The sequence below is a fragment of the Amyelois transitella genome, chromosome 4 (genome assembly GCF_032362555.1).
Source record: "Amyelois transitella isolate CPQ chromosome 4, ilAmyTran1.1, whole genome shotgun sequence".
NCBI classification, from domain to species: domain Eukaryota; kingdom Metazoa; phylum Arthropoda; class Insecta; order Lepidoptera; family Pyralidae; genus Amyelois; species Amyelois transitella.
This window is the reverse complement of record NC_083507.1, coordinates 2,947,224-2,970,726: the sequence shown is the minus strand read 5'-3', so window position 1 is coordinate 2,970,726 and position 23,503 is coordinate 2,947,224. Positions and strand designations below refer to the sequence as shown.

The window sequence follows — 23,503 nt, the reverse complement described above, 5'->3', positions numbered from 1 at the left end:
TCTGCATGCAATCCGCATTCATAACGTTGCTTGTCAATTATGAACCAATTTTAAATACTTACTTTATATATATATATTTATATATATAATATATATATATATTTATATATATAATATATATATATATATATATTATACGGGACAGATTACACAGATTGAGTACCCTCGAAGTAAGTTCGAGACTTGTGTTATGAAATAATACTAAAACAACGACCTTGAAACCATAAAAACTGCTGATAGATAAGATTCGAACCTGGGTTTCTCTTTCCTTTAGTAGTAAACTATATAGAATATCATTTTAAGAATCACGAAGTAGTTTCTATTCTGTGCTTAGATAGAGTTTGAGGATATGAACAGCTATCTCTATCTATGACTAATTAATGATATGGATCAGACACCAATATATAAGCTTGAGATAAGACGACAAAATCATAAAAGCGTAGAATCTGAGTGATTAAATTCATAAATGTGGAATACAACACATTAGCGCATTATGGACATTTTTAATACCAATATTATTAAATAAATAAATGAAAGTGTGACGTAGATTACAACAAACTTCAAGACATAACCACACTTTGTGTCTAAGTCGGCTTTTGTATCAATTATTTTTGCCGCTAGTTTACCGGTGCCTGCCATGCTTGAAACATTACAAATGTTTCAATCGTATGGTAAGTAGAAACATGTTATGGTGAATGTGTACTGTTTATCTGATAAAGTAATTAATTCAATAATTCTTACAACTTTAGTACGTAGTAAGTGACATTTTGGAAAGATAAATTATCTCTTCATGAGATATTTTGTAGAATTTCAGAACTATTTCCGAACGAATTTATTGTCTATAACCTTTGACCATTTGACATTTCTATGACATTTCCTAAGTGTTGAGTACATTGCGCACCGCGTAGTTTTTGTTGAAATTAAACTAAATTAAACTAAAATACTAATAAAAACAAAATTAACGATGGCTTCTTCAGCAGTTCTTTATGCGGCCGTTCCAGTATCAGTGATCGTGGCCTTAGGCTTGTTCCGTAAGTGGAGGTCAAGGAATTGGGCGAAATGTTTAAGTAATACCTGTCTGAGGGGTAAAACATTCTTAATTACTGGAGCCAACAGTGGCATTGGGCTCGAGACAGGCAAAGCTCTGGTTAAGAGGAAGGCCCGAGTAATTTTTGCTTGCAGAGATCTAAGTAAAGCCAAAGAAGCAATCGCAAACATTAGGAAGGGTCAGCCCACTGGAGGCGAAATGGTTAGTTCTTATTTTTTATTTACGTTTATTTCCTTCCTTGTTGTAAATTTATCTATCTCTCTTCTATGTTTTTTTCTTTTCAAGGCAGTAATAAGGAAACAATAGAGCAGATAAAATGACATTAGTTGTTAGATGTAGGTAGTTCGAATATTTTATTAAGTCTTACTAGACAAAAGATGTTTTTCCTATATATCCTTAGTAATTGAAAATAATGACAACAAAGTTCTAATAAAAATTTTCTTCTTTAAGATTCCAATGCAATTGGACCTAGCCTCATTTGAGTCAATAGAAAAATTTGTAGAAGTTATAAAAACTGGTTTCCACAAGATTGATGTGTTAATAAACAATGCTGGTGTGGTGGTGCCTTTAGACAGAGATGTTAAAACAAAGGAAGGTTTTGAGATACACTTTGGAGTGAATCACTTGGGACATTTCTATCTCACAAACCTGCTGTTGGATCACCTTAAGAGAGCATCACCAAGCAGGTATGTAAGGACTGGTTAAGAAGAGTATTCTATTTTTAAAATCAAAAATGTGACATTATAAACATTATAAGCAAAAAAAAGCAAACCACAAAAAAATTTGGTTCCGTTAGTGGCCTTTCTAAATGAAACATGTTTTTAATGCAATGTTTAAATAGTATTTTCTTTTAAAGTCACCTTAATACCAGTAAAAGATGAAATTATTACTAATTTAATTGGAGATATTTCACACAGTTGAATTATCTGTGGAAATTTTTTAAATCACATTTGCACTCAGTAATCAATCATCTTGCTACAGCAAATAGTCCAATCTCATTCCTTTCCAGTCCCAAAATTTTGTTGGGGATGCAACAGGAAGTGAGATAAGTGGATGGCAGTGCCTTTGTTTTATCATGATGAAAAATTAAGTAAATATAATTTAATAATTTACAACAGATAGACAAAGTTTAAGCACTGTTTAAAATATATACATAAAATCACGTCTATATCACTTTCGGGGTAAAAAAAATTAAACTACTCTCTGAAAATAAAATAAATTAACATTGTTAGATCCCCCAGCAAATTGTAACCTTGTACCACAAAAAGTATGTTGCTATAATATTGAATGGCTTAGTTGATGAGATGTTATGGACCCAGGATTAAACCTATAGTCTTGAATATGTAGTTATATGTACCATCATTGTAGCCTTCATGACAAATTACCTTGAAAATTATTTTAAAATATACTTCATTGACAAAAAAAGTGTAAAAATTTACCTAAAAGATATGAAAAAAACCCCAGCAAATTTTTATCACTACTATTGTTCTAATGTAGGTATAACTGTAAACGAAAACAATAGCTTGTGTTTTAAATATGAAATGAGAATTTTCAATGCTTGTCCAAACAATGAGGTGTTGAAATATGTATTTAAATTTTTTAGCTCTCATCCCATACAGATTATAAATTCAATCAAAGGAAATGTTTAACATGAACTTCGTCTTTTAGGCAATGTGCTAGCAACCTTTCACTATCTCACTACCATCACTAAGCACACAAGGTAACCAATAAAATTCCCTGTCTGCACTGTAAGGGATAAAAATGTGATAATTAAAAGTGAGAATTGGTATAATTATTTCTTATGCCATCAAAACTGTTAAAACTATATGACAGCCTTGATCAATCATTCTGACCTTTCAGTTATTATCACTGACCTTAAAATGCTGTAGGTACCTTTTACATACACAAATGTTTAAGATTAAATGAATATCTACACCACATAAAGATATAGTTCAGAAAGTAGTTCTAGTAACACATACAGCCCTAAAATAAATAAATAATCAAACAAGATTGTCGTCTTTACTTAAATACCAAACTATTGTGTCAAGTAATGTTAATTTCTGTACATAAAAGAGAAACAGGTAATTTGTAAAAAATTAAATAAACTTTGTTTTGTCAGCATCGCCGTCACGTTTGACGTATATGTAGGCCTATAATAGTAGGTAGATAGCATAAAAAAAAACAATTTTCTTGGGCGATAAATTATAGACGATAACTAATAAATGAAAAAAATCACTAAATTACCTCCTGTAATGGGTATCTATGTCGGAGGTTAATTAGTTTTTATTATCAGTTATTAATTTGATTTAAGGCAAGGTGTCCGAGCGACGTTCAAACATGATATGCGGTTTACTGTCTTACGTACAGTAAACAGCATATCAACCTACCCAAATTCGTGTGTTTTACCACGTAATAGTGTTCCATGCAGGGTAACTTAATCTGGGCATGATTGCACTCTCTTCCCGAACAATGGGTAGTGGATTATAATAATGATAACGCATTTCGATTCCCGGGTTATTGGGTTATTATAATGGCCATAATTATTTAAAAAAGCAGAAAAAACATGTCATTTAATATACAATAGATAAAAGAACTTCAAGGCTACATTTAATTTATGCATCTATGAATCTTAACCTTTGTTACCTAACTAACTGACTTTGTATTTTTATTGTAGAGTACATCCTGTACTTAATTTTTTATCTTATCATAAAATTGTTATATGAAATTGTCAAATAGGATTAATTTTAATTATGCACTTGATATGTACTTACGTAGATATAAATAAATCATATATATTAGGTGTCCTATATGTGAATGAACTGTGAATTTTTATCAGTAATATTGTGACAAGAGTTCTGGAATTTAAATTCGTTGTGCGTTACTGTAAGACTTTCATATTGTGTATAAGAATAGTCAATTAGACCAGAATGCGCCGTTTACCGAAAATTACCCTGTTTGTACCTATATGTATGAGTTACATATATTATATATATGTGGGATTGCTCAGTTGGATAAATAGCAAACAAATATTTCTTAATTTTTTTTTAATAGGTCTTACATCTTACAAACTTAAACATCTTCTTGACACTCTTTGACATTTCACACATCATACTTTTTTTTCTAAAATCAAAGTTGCCAGTACTAACAATAAAAAAAATAAATAACGAAAACGACTTACTTAATTAAAACACGTTCACAACCCACACACACACATATATATATATATATAGAGTTATCAATAGTTAAATTTTACAGAATCGTGATCGTATCATCGACCCTCCACCAGAGCGGAAAACTCGACTTCGACGATTTGAACCTGACGAAGGAAATTGAGGCTGCGAAGCTTGGCCGAAGCAGCGCCCGCCGCAACCCCGGCTACTGTAACTCAAAGCTGATGAACGTGTACTTCGCCAAGGCGCTGGCCGACAAGCTGAGCGGCACCGGCGTCGATGTGTACGCGTGCTGTCCCGGGTTCTGTTACACGGATCTGTTCAGGTAGGGGGATGCGTTTTAAATTTATGCTTCGAAATAGAAAGAGATAGACTCTTCCTCTTTGCCGTGTTGTTTCTTTAGAATAGAAACACTCCATATCTTTGCCATGGATGTCGTAAAAGGCGACTAAGGGATAGGCTTATATACTTGGGTTTCTTCTTGTAGGCGATGGGATGGCAACCTTTAACTATTTGAATCTCAATTCTATCATTAAGCCAAAGAGCTGAATGTAGCCTTTCAGTTTTTTGGACTGTTGGCTCTGTCAAACCCGCAAGGGATATAGACGTGATTATATGTATACGTATGTACATAAGTATCTAATAAAATAATAAATAGGTAGTTCAAATGAAATACCTAACAAGGTACTTCATTTCAAACGCTACAGCGTTTGCCAACCATTATCACCTTAAAGTGCTTGCCTTTCACAATTTACTTTCAACTTCAATGATTATTGTTGAGACTGACAATCTTATCCATAATTAAATAATACTCCATTCAATAGAATAGATAGGGGATTGAGACAAACAAGATGATAGCAATTTAAATTAAGCAATGTCCTAATCTTGCATCTATACTTATATTATAAAGCTGAAGAGTTTGTTTGGGTGTTTGTTTGAACGCGCTAATCTCAGGAATTGAAAAATTATTTTTGTGTTGAAGAGACCATTTATCGAGAAAGGCATTAGGCTATATAAAATTACGGTGCAACTTTAGGGAGCGAAGAAAATGTGAAAATAAAACGGGGAAATGATTCCTCCTTGAGGGCTTCAATGATGCCCAAAATAACTATTCCACGCGGATGAAGTTACGGGCACAGCTAGTCTTTATATAAAAGGGGGCAATGACTGATTGACTCACTTATAATCAGATCGCCTTTTACGACATCCTTACTTTACTAGGAGTTACTCCATCTCTTTCCCATGGATGTCGTAAAATTCAAACACCAATAGAAAAAAAGAATAGAAAGGACCACTCCGAATGGTGTATGTGTGTGGTGGTGAGTGGTGAATGACTTCTTCTTATGCGTTACACTCTTGTCAGAGTGGTCGTGGTCGTACAGAAGGGTTAGTGGCTCGCTTTACAATCCTTCGCCACTCGTCGCGCATCGCTGCCTTTCTGGAGCATTCACAGAGAGGGTCACCTAGTGCTGATTTTATTTGATCTGTCCACCTCATGGGTGACCTGCCTCGAGGTCGAGTACCCTCAACTCGCCCCTGCACCACCAGTTGTTCAATGGATGCCTCGTTACGACGCGACACGTGCCCGAAGAAAGTGAGCATTCGAGCCTGCACTAAGGAAGATAAGCGATGCTTGATTCTGAGTTCCTGGAGAATGGACTGATTGGTGCGAAAGTCTGTCTACACTACTCCAAGCATTCTTCTCCAGCACCACATCTCCAGAGCATCTATGCGTTTTCTCTCAGTGTCTCGTAGGGTCCACGTTTCCGCTGCGTAAAGGAAAATTGGGAAGATCAATGCACGTACAAGCCGGACTTTGGTCGCTTATGTGATTTTCCGGCTCTTCCAGATCTTCCTCATCCTATCCATGGCAGATCTTGACATGGCCATGCGTCCCTTTATCTCCTCGGCGCATCCTCCATTGTTGGTGATCAACGCTCCCAGATATATGTATGAATGTACAACCTCACAACCCGCAATACTAGTGACTTCTGTTTCGGCCATTTCATAGAATCAAACGCCTTTGAAAAGTCAACAAAACATACGTAAACCGGTTTATTGAATTCTCGGGCTTTTTCTACGATTTGGCGTACTATCAAGATCTGTTCCCGAGTGCCCTTACCTTTGACAAAACCAGCCTGTTCGGGGGCAATTTCACTAGATAGGTACGCTTTGAGACGCTCATTCAATATATGCAACAGGATTTTACTTGCATGCGAAATGAGTGCAATGAGTCGGTAATTACTACATCTCTTTGTAGACCCCTTCTTGTGAAGCGGAATAAAAACAGTGTGACACCATTCCTTAGGCCACATTCCCGTTTGCCATACTTTGTTGCACAGTACATGGAAGATCTGAACGCCATATTCACCAGTAGCTTTAATTATTTCGATTGGTAGAAGGTCTCTTCCCGTCGCCTTTCTATTCTTGAGGTGTTTGATTGCAGACCTGACTTCGTCTTTTAGAATACTTGGCTCTAGTTCAGATTCCATAGGTTCCGTATTCTCAAAACAGTGCGACTGCGGATCTAGATATAAGGATTGACAGTACTCCTTCCAAGTTTCGGTTATCGCATCAATTTCCGTATCAACCCCTCCACGAGAATTCTCGATTGCCCAGGTTTTAGAGGTAAATGATTTCGTGATCGCTTTAATTTTCTGATACAGATCTCTAGCTTCATGCTTGTCTGCATGAGCGTCCACTTCCTCCCAAACACTTTTGAGATGACGATTCATATCTCGGCAGCAGGCTGCTTGAATTTGGGCCGATTTTATGTTTAGTGTCCTTACGTCCACTCCCAAGGATTTATGTTTTCGTCTCTCCTCCACAAGTGCCAATGTATTACCGCTCATCCAATGTTGGCGTTTGCGAGTTGTCTGAGCATCAGTTTCGGATGTTTTAACTGATGTTTCTATCAGCTCACGTGATCGTTCCCATAGCTGATCCGGGGTTTCTATGCCACCGTCTACATTTGTCCATTGCATCTAGTTTTGTTCCAATGCAGCCAAAACCCCCGAAGGGTCCGTTGTTTCCAGTCTTCTTTTGCGTTGCAATTTCCTGGCCGCTCTTAGTTTCAGCCGAATTTTAGCAATAAGCAGTTGGTGATCAGAACCGCAGTCGGCCCCGGGAAGGGTATGTGTTGATCGTACCATCGTTTTCCATCGTGCTTTCACCATGATGTAGTCAATTTGGTTTCGGTAATTACCATCAGGCGAGGTCCAGGTGTATAGCCTTTGGCGATGGTTCTGAAAGAAGCTGTTCGATATTACCAAGTTATTTTCCGCCGCAAACTGTATCAAGCGCTCTCCTCTCTCGTTGCGCTGTCCAAGTCCAAATTTCCCGACACAATCACTAAGCTGATGGGCATTCGCACCAATTTTTGCGTTAAAACTGCCAAGAATCAACAGCAACTCTCTGTTAGGGATTTTGGACATTAATGTCTCTAGTACCTTGTAGAAGCTTTCTATATCCGCGTCGCTAGAGGTACTGGTTGGGGCATAAGTTTGGATGATATTTAGGTTCACTGGCGTTGATCTGAGCTTAATACCTAAAACTCGATCGCTGACAGCCTCGTATCCTATCACAGTATTCATTAGGTTTTTTGGAATGAGACACGCTACACCATTTCTACTGCTGGTTTCATTTCCTGAGAAGTAGACTGCATGACTCTCTGTGAGAAAGTGACCGTTACCCTTCCAATGGGTTTCGCTAAGGCCGCAGATGTTAAGAGGACACCTTTTAATTTCTTCCTCTACAATTTTTAGTTTCCCGGGTTGGAGCAAACCTCGCACATTCCACGTTCCAATCCTTTGGATATGCGCCATTTTTATGGGTTTACCAGTCGCATATTTTCCATGTGATGCCTGGTTCACCACATCAGCACGGCCGGTAGCCAATTTCTCACCGTCTGCCCCGGACGCAGTACGGCGCCGGTTGCTAAGCGGGTCGTCAGGCTACGTTACTTTCATTATTTTACCCTTCATAACGACTTTCTTGGGAAAATAGTGCAGTGGTTTCCCGTTGCCTTCTGCACCAGGCATTTAAGACGTTATTTAATACGTCTAGGTCGCTGTGCCCTCTTCCAGTCTAGCCGACTGGGTGAATGGTTATACCGCCATTAACTCGGTCGCCAGAGCCTCGTCTGTTGTCTAGCAGGGAGCACCGTGACACTCGGATGAGGGCCGCCGCCCAGTTATTCATACGAACCACCAGACGCGAGCAGGTGAGGTTGACTATTGGGTCGGATAAGTTGTTAGTTCCGTTCCCCCTTACTCCCTGACTGACTTAACGTGACCTATAAAGCGAGTAGAAAAAAAATCGAACATCCTGTAATTTTTTTTTCATAATATAATTTTTTTTTCAAAATATGTAAAAAAAATATTTTTTTTTTCCAGGTACTCTCTCAAATGGTACCAATACCTCATGTTGGCGCCCGTGTTAGTACTCTTCATGAGGTCGGCCAAAGAAGTAAGTAAATGATAACTTATCACAACACATATTAATTTAGGTAATCTCAGTTATCTACATATTACCCGAAACCGACGAGCTAGCATGAAGTGAATTATGAATGTCGATGAAGCGAATGAAGTTTGGTGAGATCGTTGTGGCAATTTAAAAGATGCGGTCTCTGCCTACCCCTTCGAGAAATAGAGGTGATATTTTAGATTGCTTCATCTACATTCATGTAAGTAAATTAATATTTACATACATATTATATAGTCACGTCTATATCCCTTACGGGGTAGTCAGAGCCAACAATCTCGAAAAGATTGAAAGAGCACATCCCGCTGTATAGCTTCACGATGGAATTGATATTCAAATAGTGACAGGGTGCTAGCCTATCCCTTAGTTGCCTTTTACGACATGGGAAAGAGATAGAGTGGTACATATTTGTATGAATCCTGGTACAAAAACTAAGCTTTCACGAATTACATCAGAAATGATTCGGCTATATCGCGTGATATCATATCGCAATAGAATACCAATCAATCACTGCGAATTATCTAAGAATTTTTTTTTTGTGTATTCTCTAAATCTGGATAATTGATATATTGTTTTTGAAGGGTTTATCTAATGAAATTCTTATCGATAAGGTAGGCTGTAAAAGTTTGTCAACCATTTGGTGTAGTGGTGACATCTGGGCTTCGACTTCCCAGTCAATATAAAAACAAAATAATCCAATAAATAAATTAAAATTCTAAATTTTGATTCATTATTATGGGACATTTCAAACATCACTTAATAATTGTCAAATCTTTTAGTTTCACAACATTAGTTGACGTCCAGTAAATTAGGTACCTACTTAAAACTAAGCTGCCATAGCGTTAGTGCAGAAGAAGCGGTATTAACTGCACTGCAGCATTTTCTTCAATAACGTGAACTTCACCATTACCTGTCCAAACAGAAATGTAGACGAGAGAAGACATTGAAATAACCATAAGTTTGTTTTAATTTTTCAAACGCCGTATATACAATTAATTGGAATTCTATTTATTGCGTCTGTTATTCTAACGTTTGACGTATTCAGTTATAATCAATCATCTCAATTATCATACTTAGTTAAGCGTAATAGACCTACGGACAACTTTTTAGTTTTAATATACAATACAAACGATCGAACAAGTAACCATGATGGATCCAATACGTGTTAGGTTTTCCTGCTAAGGTTGCGGAGAGAGTTCAGACGGGAGTCGCTTCGTATAAAAACCTGACTCGTCCAATTCAAGATCCATGGTCAAAGGCATACCCCGGACTCCTCTACAGAGTGGTGAGGATGCAAAATGAACTAAAGCCAGGAGGAAGACAAACAATCGTATAGATGTTGATGAAATTTTTAATTTGCAAATATCCAGTATCTAAAACATCCAGCAATACTTGAAAAAAAGACATGAAAAAGTCTTAAAGTGTAGTTAACGATCAATTAAAATCTTTCAGGGCTCAGAAACCGTACTCTACTGCGCTACGGACTACAGCATCGAAGGTACGAGCGGGAAGTTCTACAGGAACTGCAGCCCTTTCGAATCCAAGTATCCCTTCAACAAGGAGGAGGAAATTAAGCTGTGGAACGTCAGCGAAGAACTGGTGAAAGCCAGAAAGCCGATTCCGTTGTAAACAAGTGCCTTTTATAATATGAAAGCTGATTTCAAAGTTATACATTCAATGCGCAGGTCAACGGCGCGTCTCTCCGATGTCACTCTGAAATCAGCTAACTGAAATTAAAACCTGACAACGTAGACATAGATCTAGCTAGATACCGCAAGTTTACCCATCTGTATGAACCAAGCGTGTCAAGTACAGTCAAGCTGTAAAAAAATATAAAATGATGGCGTAATTTTTAGTACATTTTACTGCTACAGCCCAATATAGCAAGATTATAAATAATATCAACAACTATTAATACTACACTAGAGAGGTCTAGCTAGATCTATGTCTGTGACCGGCTTATATGTTGAACGAAAATGGCGGCGGTTTGTGCTGGTGCTAACCTAATTGACAGTGGAAATTTGTAGTTACTTTCCGGCCACTCTACACTGTTAAATATCTTTTTGCATGTATGTTCGTGTCTTCGTTGTCTTTGATTCGGTTTCTTGTTTTTTTTTTGTCTTGTTTTGAGTTAATATTTTTACAAATCCATTAAAAGTTATAAATAAAGTACAATTTAATATCAAATTTTCTAAGAAATAAATCATAAAGGTATATGAATGATTTAACGTTACATTTGCCTGAAGGAATAAAATCCCATTGCAATATGACCCAAACAAGTGGCCTTATAACCTGCATAATAGTTTTATAATTAGTGTCTCATAGGCGGTGCCATATTTTTTTATATTGCAAATAGTAATGTATTTGTTGTTACGTAAACGATGAATTTTTAAATTCGTGCCTTTTTCTTAAAAAGAATAGTAACGAAATAAAGACAGTTTATACATTCGCAAGAATTTTTTTATGTTTTTAACGATCGCATCTTCAGACAATTAGTTTATTTAACTGTTATAAAATCTATTGGCTAATTTTTATTAGATTGGTCAAAATGTTGCCAAAGTATGAAAATTTTAACCCTGACCAAAGAATTCTAAAATAGACGTTATTTATAATAAGGCCATAATAACCGCTGTTGCGTTTGTTACTTTTTCTGCCGAGCAATTGTCGATATTTTACATTTGAAGCAAGTAAGCGAGATGTGTGGAATCTACCAAAGAAATCCATTTTTAGAATGTGACCAACTGGGTTATTTGCAAACTTTGATCAGGCAATCTCTTATCTTGACAATAAGTCTCATTTTATACTAAAAAATTGAAAGAGAAGATGAGACACGTGCCTTCTCAAGGGACGACCTTCGAGAAGGCACGTGACTTTATAACGAAATAAGACCGCCATATTGGAACCAAAGAATGGCTGAGAGAAAATAAGACATTTGCCGTGTCAAAATTCGTGAATATACCCATTGATTAATAAACTTTTCCATGTCTCCACTTCTTTGAATGTGTTGTTAACCCGACCCGTCATTTTTATGTACTAGTTAAGTTTCTGGCCAATTAAAATCCTGGTTTACAAGGAAAAAATAAACCAAGCCCAGATATTTATCTCAGTTTATATAATAGGTACTTAAAATCAAAAAAATTGTGCAATCAATATCTTATTAGCATGTTTTATTTTATAAATTGTTTGTATCTAAGTGCCGATTGAAAAAGAAATAATTTTATCATATAACATTATACATTTTATTACTTCTATGGTGAAATCGGCACTCTATAAATATTTATTAAGCGGGACACAGACGCAGCGGCTACGTGTTGGGTCGGGAGTACGATATATACGATACTATCTGATTTAATATACTACAAAATACACGACGCAAATCGGGCACGCGTCTTGTGTGTTGTCGTGTATTAAACCATATAGAAATGTTGCCACACTCCCGATCAGAGACCTGCTTTCAGTCTGTGTAATGCTTTAATTTAGTTCTTCTAATTACACGTTTCGAATACAAATATTATGTGCCAGTTTTTAATGGTAGAAGTATATTATATGTTACTATTTAGTTTTATTCGTTGTTGTACATATTGGGTAATGTAGCATAGAGTTAATCCAAAGAATTCACAAAGTGTTTTAATAAAAAAATGGGTATATGAAGGATTTCAGAATTTTATTTTTCTTAATTTTTTCGAATTCCCCATTGCATTGGCTTCAGACAGTATGATGTTTTGATGCTTGATACGAATCTAAAGATGTCAAAGACCGAAGTGAAGAGAAGCGCGGAAGGCGTACCTTGAGGCCTGAAGAGCGGTGGAACCAAGAAGGCATCCCCCGTTATCTGTAACTTGAGAGTATAGAAGAAATGGTCGCATGGGATGGCAAAAAAAACAACATCGTGCATTTAACAGACCCTTTATTTTGCATATTGTAAAAAAGTATTAAGCACTTCAGACTAAAATATAGGTACATGTATAGTTTCATATGACGATAAACCTACAACAAATGCGTTATAAATTATACGATTACCTGGGTAGACGAAGATAAAAAGTCAAACCGCTGCTTCTGAAAAGTATTTCGAGTGTGTAGAACTGCGCATATATTTCATCTAATAAATAATTTTATGTCTTCCCAGTCTAAAATCTTATTTAAAAGGGCCATGAAAAAACACTCTTAGCGCCTCTGGTCTCTAATGTAGCAATAAATACTTTTATAAACCCTAATTTTATACATTTAAAGCGCAAAATATACAATCACAGTCCTACAAGTTTCCCAACAATATATCTACTACTACAGTCGGAAGATCGCACACAGTGCATTTATTTAGTTTTGTTCCCTTATTTAATTAACAAGTCGTTTAGGAAAAGCTCGAAATCAATAGAAAGATTAATGGGTCACGTGTCTAGACGATAAAAATATAAGTTCTTGGTATACGTACCTACATAATATTTAAAAGGTCAATAATTGATTGCAAATTTAAACGAAGTGAATGATTTTGCCGTGTAGCCTGTACGAAATGAAGTTTAAAATCATAAATGCATAGGGGAGTAGAATATGAGAATTAATAGCGACAATTTTTTTTAAAATACGAAGCATAGATATGAAAACGGATAATGCATATATTATATACCTAACCTATCCGATATACTTTATATCCCATTATGTTACATAACACAGATTTAGTTTAAAAAAAAACACATTTAACAAATATTACTACACCAAAACTATGTCGTTCGAATTCCCGTCTAAAAGTAACACGTATGAGGTAGCTTGCATATCTATAAACATCAATACAGTTTGTAATATTCGAAATACGGCAGTTCAAAGTGTGACAGATGTATACAGACAAATTTATTATTTTAATAGGTATATCAACTGAAAACAAGCCACACTTTTTTTTAATTTTAATAAAAACCTAAATTATATAACCGAAGTAGCTTCTCTTTGCAGTGTAAAGAAAAATATTTTTACTTTTGCCATAACCATTTACTTTAGATCATAAGATAATATTTGACCTATATCTGATCTGTTTTATTTTCATAGCAGAAAGTTATCAATGGTATTTTAAGACAAATTAGATAGGTTGGTAGCTTAAAAAAAAAGTATTTTCTACTATATAACAGGACATGAAAAATATAATATAAAAACATTTTACTTTTTATATAAGAAAATAAATTAAGAACATGTACACTGTTTTTTGTGCTGGCATAAATACAATATTTTGTGTTGCAATATTAATTACAAAGCTAGGCACTTCGTGAGAAAAATGTATATATAAACTAGTCTATTTAATAAGTACCTTAATGTCTTAAATAAATAAAATACGTTTACAATTTCAGCATTGTACCATCCAGTTGAACGTGGCCTTTGAGTATGTTAGAGATTATTGGCTCTGTCTACCCTGGGAATAAAGACGTGCTAAATGTATATACTTCGTGTTTTTACAGATTTCATTATAGGTACTACGGATACATAAATGAACAAGTTTTATATAATTATGGAATTTACAAGTTCACTTTGGTCCGCCAGGGGCGCATTAGGGGATTTTGTAAACACGAAATTCCAAGTTTGGTTACATATTTATCGTACTGGACAGTAGTATTTTTGAGTGAAAAAACAAAGATTCTTAATTGTAAAATAAAGATTTTCCTTTGACGTTTTATGTCACCTTTATGAAAGTACTATCATTTATTATAATGCTAGGTATCTAAGTGCATAACTCAAGACAGTATAAGCTTTATGGCAAAATCGTTGTTTCGTTTAATATTTTACTAATGAAATGGAATGGAAAACCATAGCTATGCAAAAAATTAAACAATTTTATAAATTTTGTCCTAAAAAATATGAATAGGATGGAATGTCTTTGGTATCTAAAGCCTAAAGTGGCACAAAACTTTTAATTTGGGATCATTAATTATATAAAAGAAGACTTCGAAGGAGCAACCAAGCAGCAACAATGTGTCATAACTATCATAATAAAATTTGTGTCATCTATATACAATATCTATGAGATAATAAAACTGTATCGTACGCGCATTTCATAACACGGAATATGTCACGTAAAGCAGATTGTTGCATATTTTTTATGGTCAAACGTGTTAAGAACCAAAACTAAAGAATATCATAGGATTACTAATTATTTTCTAGTTCATCTTTAAAGTCCATAATAAAACTGCAACCAAGTTAAGTAATTATTTCACAACCAATTTTAAGTTATTTTATTAATCAACGATACAGTGAATACGAGATTCAAATGAAGATATTGAGTATGAAAAATAATATGATATTAAATTAACAATTTAAGTAGTTTATTACATTATTATTAAAATATCTGGGGCATTTGCATTACATTGTTTATTATTGGGATTCATTATTTACAAGACGATTATAATCGAGAAATCTACCTAAATCATATAAATTTCACGGGTGTAACAAATTGGCTTATATATAAAAACACCTTTATACAATACATAAATAGTAACCTAAATCTTGAGTTAATAAGGCCATGTTAAATATTTAATAAACTGAACGTGGAATGTGTCATCGATATTTCTTATCTTAAAAAAACAAAACACCTGGTTTACGAAAGATGCAGGTCTAAGGCAATCAGTTCCCTTATTTACATACGAAAGCATAAGACTTATGTTCCTACTCTTTCATCACTTCAGCTAATCTCCTGTCAAGTTTGACATTTCACATTTGTCAAATCCTAATTTTAATTGGCGGACAAGCGAAAACGTAAAATTTGACAGATCTGCACCCGTAGCATGGAATGAGTGACGCCGTTTTTATCGCGCGAAAAACTATCTGTGTTTCGCTTTTAATTATGACGCAATACGCGACAGCGTCAGTTTTTCGCGCAACAAAAACGGCGTCACGCCTTGCCATGCTACGAGGGCTGGTGTAAAGAATAATACCACGTAAATATACACGGCATGATGAATGATATCATAAAATCAATCGAATAAGGGATAGCTTTATTTTTGTAACTCTCGCTAGGATACCGATTATTATTGAATTTGGGTGCAACACGCCCCCCATTTCATCAAAGTAAACTGACCCTATACGGGCGATATTGGGATTCCTTCTCCGCTACCATATTCCCCCTCGTGGATAATGCACAGCATGTGGACTCCATCATCCTGGCCCCCAGTTGCCTGAATGTGCAAATTTCCTCACGATGTTTTCCCTCGCCGTAAGAGCCTCAGTTATACTTAGAAAAGTGTTTTTGGTCTTGGCAGGATTTGAACATGTGCACCATGCTTTTTAGTTGATCTCCTAAACCACCGACGCTCTTAGCGAAAGTAACAGAAAATTAAGTTATCTCTTGAAAAAAAAAATCCGCACCAAGCACCTCACAGTAAGAGTTCTAAATAGTCCACAAACGTCACACAATAATGGATCATGCGTCCGTGAACCTAGAGCAGCAAGTCGCTCGGATCGCCGACGCGGTGCTGGACCCGTGAAGGGTCACAGTGTCTGGATGCTGCATTGCGCCTAGCTCTCGCTCTGCTTTTTGGTCTAAGTCCACCCACCTGAGAAACGATGAGAAACATATGATACAGTTTTTTATTTTTATGTTACGTATTCTGGGCGGCAACACACAATGGCCTACATAATGATTGTCTCCACTCGTACACTTATGCTTCTTGAGAACGCAGGTTTTCAATGTCAAGTATGACGACAGTATTGGGCCACAAAGCTTGCCTGAAGTGTACGAGTATTATATATATGATATATAATATTATATATATGATATGTGTGTGCATGTAGAAAGATGTAGACTCTGCCTAGCCCTCCGTGAAAGAGGCATGATTTTTTTATAAGTATTACCTTTGGACAGCCATCGAGAACGCTTCAACCACGTTGTTGGCATTCTTAGCCGATGTTTCTAAATAAGTTGCGATTTTGTTCTCCTCACACCAACGCTTCAAGGACTCGTGTGGCACCTCTCGGTCTTTCGACGGCACGTCGGACTGAAAAAATTATAAACAGGTGGTCAAGCAGCTCAAAAAAAATTAAGAGAAGTTTAATGAAGTCAAGTGGTTATATACGACTTAAAAAGGCAAATGACATTGGAATTTTCTTTAACATGTCACATACATACTAACACACAGGTATTTATTAAGCAAAGTCTCTGAAATGCCACGTTCAGTGTATCGGGTCATAAAGGCGGCCAATCAAAAATAAAAAAAAATAACTTCAGAACACATTGTTTTCGTTCAACTACATAGTTTGGATGTTGAATAATATATTCAGATAAATGGGAATCCCGTTTAGGTAATACCTAGGTATATGTATTCCAAGAATCCGGACGCCAAGTTATAAAATTATAAGGATATTTTACTTTAGTTTTAATGTAGAAGTAGAATGTTTAATGTCTCTGTTTCCGGCATTTTGAATAGGACCATTCCATCTTTATTACATGGTCGCCGTAAAAGACGACTACGTGAATAGACAATTTCATCCTATACAATTTTACCATGATCTGAAATGGGTTAGGTTCCCCTAGAAAGGTTGTGACGATCAGCTGGGTCAAAAGGCTCCTCTCCAGATGTGAGGATGTAGCCTATGCTTACACCAGGTAGAAAAAAAGAGGAAAGCTAAATGTGCATTAGCTACATCATTTGACGGTTACAAATGTCGTTATTTCGATCGGCGTTCAATCTACCACTCTTCCGGATTGCACAGAATGTAAGATAATTATAAAACCATCAAGTGAAATTGTCTCGTGCATAATTTATTATGATATAACACAATGCTCGTATTATTGCTAGAAGGAAAGCCTATCTAGGAATATTATAGAGGTAAACGCGAAAGTTAATCTGGCTACCTGTCTTTTTTAAGCCCAAAACGCCGAACCGATTGTGATGAAATTTGATACAGAAATAAGATAAACCCTATAAGATTTAGAAGAGGGGATAAAAATGTTAAAAAAAAGAAAAAAATGTTCGCGAGGGTGAACCTAGTAAATTAACTGTACGAGTAGATATTACAAAACATAACCAGCAGTCGGGTAATATAAAGAGACGTCGTCAGCAATCATAATAGGTTCTACTATTCTATGCGTAGCCTATAAAAACACTTTTAACTTTATTTTTAAGCTTATTATCCCACGAATATTATAAATGCGAAAGTTTGTAAGGATGAGATTGTGTGTGTGTGTGTGTGTATTGTTACTGTTACTCTTTTACGCAAATTCACTGGACTGATTTTTATAAATTTCAGTACATACCTACTCTGATAGTGATAGTATATAACCAGGAATAACATAATAAGTATTTTTCATACCAAATTCCTTTACACGAGCAAAGCCCTATGGCGCAGCTTGTAGTTACATAATCGAGTAAGATGTTGACCCCTTAAGTCGAATTTCTTTTAGACCAAGCCAGGGCGCGTGGCGAGTGAATAATACATTGACCTTATTAACGATCAACGAGTAATGGCTGTCGCGTGGGCGACCCCAATTATATGCTTTACTTTAAACCGGGTCATTTTGTGGTCTGCGGTTAAGCGGTTACCGATCGCAGAAGGTTTATGAAGAAGGACATTTAAGATATCAACATTTTCAGATGAGATAAGATCATTTGATGGTAACACAAATTCAGTAGAACTTATTATTATAAATTTGTATATATATATACATATTGTCACGTCCATATCCCTTGCGGGGTAGACAGAGCCAACAATATCGAAGACTGAACGTGACCTAAGTTGACGACATCCATGAGAAAGATATGGAGTGGTTCTATTCTAAAATGCCGGAAACCGCACGGCACATATAAATTAGTCTCTTGTAAAACAAAAAGTACCCAGCCGGAATCTAGATAAAAATAACAAATGTCTATTTAAAACACGTCTTCCTCCTGGCTTTAGTCCCGGTTCCGTTCCCACGTCTCTATAGCCTGGGTTGTGCGCCTAGACCACTACTTTGGAGTGGGCCACTCAGATTTTTACTCGAAACGACTCCAGTCTGACTTTCATCCTTTCAGGAAAACCTTACCCACATAGGATCATGGTTACATTTGTTAGTTGCTGTAATGCACAGGCATCCTAACGACATTTTGTTTCCCGTAAGAGCATCCGTTCGCAATGTACGTAAATCTGAAGAGAGTTGTTAGTTCATGGCCGCAGAACGATTCGAATCTGTACAGCACACTTATTTTTGATACCATGCAATCAGGAATAGATTAGATAGATTTTTCTAGAAAAAATCTGATTTTCATTCTAGTTTCACAGCACAGACAAAAATCGGACCAAACATCAAAGCATCGACCTAGGTCTTCCCTAGTTGTGTACATGCGTAGTGGCTTGCAAAACTGATAGTTTCACAAACCTATGTTACGACATCAAATACCAATCATTGTTATGATTGATGCACTTTACTTACAGGCAATAGGACAGAATATAGTTACGTAATGAAAATAATTTAATAATTACGCTCATATAGCTAAACTAAGTACAAAATAATAGAAATAAAGGCTAAACAATTGTATCCACCTACACATGTATACATAATCACGTCTGTCAAAGACAATACTGAACACATGACAAGATATAGCTGTATGAAATGGACAATATTGAATAGTATTTTCTAATACTATATTGTATTTTGCGTCAGTAGTAAAGGCTTAAATAAATAAACATGTCTAAGGGATATAGGGATCTCAATAGGCCTACCTTATTACCAACAACAATGAAGGGAAACTTCTCTATGCCGTTTTTAACTCCAGCATAGTGCAGGAACTCATTGAGCCACATCTTGATGTTGTTGAATGAACTACGGTCATCTATCGCATATGCCAGGATACAAATATCTGAACCTCGGTAAAATGGGGTCCGGAGAGACTTGAAACGTTCCTGGCCTGCTGTGTCCCATACCTGTAAAGGTTGAGCCTTTTAAATAACATGTCACAGTATAAGTATATAAGTCATGGGAATAAAATATTACAGATAAAACTAGAAATATTGATTTATTTGTATTTTTAATAGCTTTATACTGTTAAATTATTTCTATTATTTGGTCATCGGCTCATCTGTTTTTAGATATTTTTACATGCAATTTACCTCCTTAAAATATGAGTCTTACACAAAATATGGTCAATTTGTAGTGTAGTAAACCACGTGGTTATCAAAATTTCTCAATATAAAACCAAGAAGAAATCTATCCTTTTTAGATGAATTATTATTATTGCAATAAAAATGGTTTCATTGAAAAATGAGAAACATCCATGACACTGTATTATACTCTACCTATTTCTTACATAAGAATGATATTACCTTTTATCTTACTAGATGTTTATGATTTGTGCAAACAACTCACAAGGTCAGTACCAAAAGATTGAAGGTTACATAGTCTTGCTCTTGTCTAAGTATTCATCACTGTTTTAAATTGAAATAAATCGAGCAGATTTTTTTTAATGATACCATGATTACAGTTGTTGGATAAATGAAATTCAAGTAAAGGATTTAAAGACTTTGTTGCTGTTATATGTCAAAATATTAGATATCTTTAGTTTCTTCACTTGAGTTCATCTTTAAAGTATACATCTAACCAAGCAGTCAGATCTACCAAACAGATTTGCATATGTTTGTTAGACCTTAAAGTGCAAAAAGTAAAAAAGTTTTCAGTTTCAAATTATTGCAGTTATGTTAGAATAACATTAAAGTAAGACCCACCTGTAGTGTATATTCTTTGCCATTTACTTCAATGGTTTTATTCATGAACTCTACTCCAATTGTATGGAAGCTGTGATCGTCGAAATGGTTTGATATGAACCTACTCATTAAACAGGATTTGCCCACTCCTCCATCGCCCAAAATGACGATTTTCAATAAGGTGTTCTTGTTGGCAGTCCTTCCGTACGTGCGATCATTATCCTCGACCATTATGCTTGAGTAATCACCATTATACGAACTAAAATGCTTCTTTATAAGTGTAGCCTTGAGAGCAAACGCGAATCACGCTTAATAAGTGAGTCATAGTCTGATTTGAATAACTACTTCAAATCTTTTCGTCGCACCGATAAAACACACAAAGTCTTGAGCGTTTAATTTTTATGTTAATTTCTATGAGCGATATTATTACAAAAATATTTTCCACACTTAGAACAGCAGAGACGTACACACAGCTGTTTCGAAAATTTCGTTTCCTGAATTGTAATGTCAAAAATATATACCTCACCGTTAACTGTCAATGGTGGCTGTCATTGTCAATTGTTCATTTACTTCACTCATTCAAATCTTCAAATCATTCGGTCACTTGAAAAATGTAGCCAGCTCTACCTCTTTTTAAATATGTTTAGATCTATATTTTCGAAATAACGAAATTCAAAAAATTCAATTGATAACGAAAGAAGACGCATCTTGTTTACTGTTACCTCTTTATGATTAGGAGAAAAAGGTCATGTAATATAAAATAAACATAAACCATAAAAATATGTATTTCTTGTGAATAAAATTTAATGGAGTTTGACTAAATTTTTATTGTTTATGCTAGTAAAGAAATCTGAAATTTGTTTTGATGAGTAGGTTTCCCTCACCTAATTAAAGTAAATTAATAAGCAATCAATGTACCTAATGTTCGTCACTACATCACTCAGAAAAGATCGAAAATGTAAAACCTATGTATCAAGCTTTTTTATTCTACCTGATAACCTTAACCGAAACATTTACTTTTTCTGATTTTCTTTGGTCTTGGATGTTACCTTTTATAAGTATTTATTATAAAATATAACATGGTCAAATTAGTATCTTGTAATACAAGTTTCGAACTCGTCCCGTATGTACATATTTAGTTATGTAGGACTTGAGGACCTGTCAATAGGATATTGAAGTTCGTAGGCATCAAAATTGGTTAAATCGATTTTGAGATATTCATAATATTGCAAAAAATAAAAGTGTTCGCGAGGTCTAAGTTTGCGTCAAACAAATAGTTTTATGCACTGCCTTAACAATCAAGCATAATTTTAAATATTTTGCCCGCTTTTAAATTTAGCATTAAAAAAGTTGCCTCCTTTTTAAAATCCAAGGCAGCAACACTGCCAACTTGATTCGTTCGTTCCGTCGTTCGTCAATTTATTTTATTCCGCTTTGTTTTGCGGAGGTGTGAGGTCGTGTGTGTTTATTTGCGTGTCCAACGTTTGTGTTCAATGTTTTTCTTCATAAAAGTAGTTTTCGTATGAATAGACAACAACAGTTTGTTTGAAAAGTGATTTCTTATTAGACTGAAGACTGTGTATGTGATAGAAAATAAATACACATTTGCGCAATCGTTGTGAGACTTGATGTCAATAAACTTGTCGGTGGTATTTTATGAGAAAGGTGTGCCGCGTCGTGTCGGTACCTGTACACGGCGAACTGGTATTTGCCTGGATGATGGCTGCCAGGGTGTACCTGGTGCCTGAATCTGGAGCCGTGATGTTGTAAGGAGTGAGGTGAGTGGCATTAGGTATAGCGTTCGGGGCCGCGACAAGGCAGCGGCGGAGTGCGAGGCGCGGGCGGGGGGCGAGGCAGCGTGCATTCACCTCTGACCCGCGCGGGGCGAGCGGCGCTTCAAGGTCGGTGCGCCGCCTGAAGGTCGCTCGTCACGTGACGAAGGGTGCTCACCCCCGCTCTCACTTCTCGCCCCCTGTTTGTTTGGGTGCACACAGTGCATCGGATACCAAAGTGTTACATTTTTTTGGTGGATGTTTATAATAATTTTATATGTTGGGGCTCCTTGTAAATTGAATTAATATTTATATATATCTCTTTAAGTATGTAGAGGGACACTGTCTTTTTCTAATTGTCGAGTTGTTGATTGTAAGTAAACAAATTCGCTCCTAGATTTTTAACTCTGAACCTATTTCTAACATAGAATGAATTTCCTGTAACAGAGAACAGACTGGCATGTAATGTTTATACCTATATTATGTAGGTAGCGTTTATCTATACGTATAATAAAACAGTAAAAATATTTTGTCTGTACATTCAGTATTTTTAACTGAAATGGATAGAGGGACACTTGGAATGAATAATATAAAGCAAAAAAATTTATTTTTATTTTTTGTCTGTATGTATGATCACGCTTATCTCCGAAAGTACTGAACCGATTTACTTAAAACTTTCACCAATATCTTTGTTTTAACTCAGAAAAACATTTAAAGTTTGTTTCAATCAAAATCGGTTCACTAAACAAAAGTTATCGTTATTTGAATGAACTCAAGGCATGGGTTTGCCTGCAAATAAGTTTACGCGGAAAAATTCGAAATTTACGCGTACTAAGTCGCGGGCAACAGCTAGTTGTAAATATTACAATAAGAAACACGTAACTACCTAGGTACCTATCTTACTTTGGCTGTTTTAAATAGATAGATGTATGGTAGGTATAATAATTATAATCAAAAAACCTGTATCCATAAAAGAACAGATAAGTTTTTGCGAATATTTTGTATCTATTTACCAGTTACGTAGGTAATATCGTTACCAATAAAAATAAGACCCCAAGGTCAAGATAAAAATATATCGCGAAAACAAACAAAAAATAAAAATAAACTACAAATATTGATAGCAGGCGAGAAAAGGCTAAATTATTAAATAAATCGCATTTAATCCCAAGTTCGAAACTTCGTATTGTTTGCATCACTGTTCGTATCTTTTCATATCAATCGTTTATCAATATGCAAGATATTTCTGATAAGTTTTAAGTTGGTACTACTTCTTCCATCAACTTCAGTCACAGTCTTCAACCATCATTATTGTGTTCATTAAATGACATCATGTTTCTTCCCTCACAGCTTGTTCTTAGTTGTAGCATCCTCTGATTTGCTTC

The 23,503-nt window shown here is 35.5% G+C and overlaps 3 protein-coding genes across 5 annotated transcripts in view; 2 read left to right on the top strand and 1 right to left on the bottom strand.

The window, feature by feature from the left end:
- The first annotated feature begins 419 nt into the window (after nt 1–419).
- On the top strand, nt 420–10,917 carry LOC106129387 (retinol dehydrogenase 12). Of its 3 annotated transcripts, none has more exons than XM_013327934.2 (6): nt 420–671; nt 981–1,249; nt 1,499–1,734; nt 4,304–4,543; nt 8,613–8,685; nt 10,153–10,917. In XM_013327934.2, exons 1-6 carry the CDS (start codon nt 638–640, stop codon nt 10,327–10,329), a joined length of 1,029 nt encoding a protein of 342 aa, XP_013183388.2. In that variant the 5' UTR covers nt 420–637; the 3' UTR covers nt 10,330–10,917. The 3 variants fall into 3 exon arrangements, with proteins under 3 accessions (XP_013183388.2, XP_013183387.2, XP_060809741.1); XM_013327933.2 differs by having other exon boundaries at nt 978–1,249; XM_060953758.1 differs by lacking the exon at nt 420–671 and having other exon boundaries at nt 738–1,249.
- Nucleotides 10,918–12,580: 1,663 nt separating this feature from the next.
- Nucleotides 12,581–20,857, bottom strand: LOC106129388 (ras-related protein Rab-9A). The gene is made up of 4 exons (XM_013327935.2): nt 20,371–20,857; nt 19,372–19,572; nt 16,525–16,667; nt 12,581–16,226 (listed from the first exon to the last, which is right to left on the bottom strand). The coding sequence occupies exons 1-4, from the start codon at nt 20,578–20,580 to the stop codon at nt 16,094–16,096; spliced, it is 687 nt and encodes a 228-aa protein (XP_013183389.1). The 5' UTR covers nt 20,581–20,857; the 3' UTR covers nt 12,581–16,093.
- A 935-nt stretch (nt 20,858–21,792) lies between these two features.
- LOC106129420 (nuclear hormone receptor FTZ-F1 beta) overlaps nt 21,793–23,503 on the top strand; it is a 41,351-nt gene continuing 39,640 nt past the window's right edge. The window contains exon 1 of the mRNA XM_060954372.1: nt 21,793–22,127. The gene's annotated coding sequence lies outside the window, so the exon portion shown is untranslated. The remainder of the gene's footprint in view (nt 22,128–23,503) is intronic.

What these genes read in the sequence shown, in the direction of transcription:
- LOC106129387 (XM_013327933.2), top strand. Translation starts at nt 638, where the DNA reads ATGCTTGAAACATTACAAATGTTTCAATCGTATG. An exon ending in ACAAATGTTTCAATCGTATG is followed by an intron (nt 672 to 977) that starts GTAAGTAGAAAC and finishes TGGCTTCTTCAG; the next exon opens with CAGTTCTTTATGCGGCCGTT. An exon ending in TCATGAGGTCGGCCAAAGAA is followed by an intron (nt 8,686 to 10,152) that starts GTAAGTAAATGA and finishes AAAATCTTTCAG; the next exon opens with GGCTCAGAAACCGTACTCTA.
- LOC106129388 (XM_013327935.2), bottom strand. Translation starts at nt 20,580, where the DNA reads ATGGTCGAGGATAATGATCGCACGTACGGAAGGACTGCCAACAAGAAC. An exon ending in TCATTGTTGTTGGTAATAAG is followed by an intron (nt 16,668 to 19,371) that starts GTAGGCCTATTG and finishes TAATTTTTTCAG; the next exon opens with TCCGACGTGCCGTCGAAAGA. An exon ending in TTCTCGATGGCTGTCCAAAG is followed by an intron (nt 16,227 to 16,524) that starts GTAATACTTATA and finishes ATCGTTTCTCAG; the next exon opens with GTGGGTGGACTTAGACCAAA.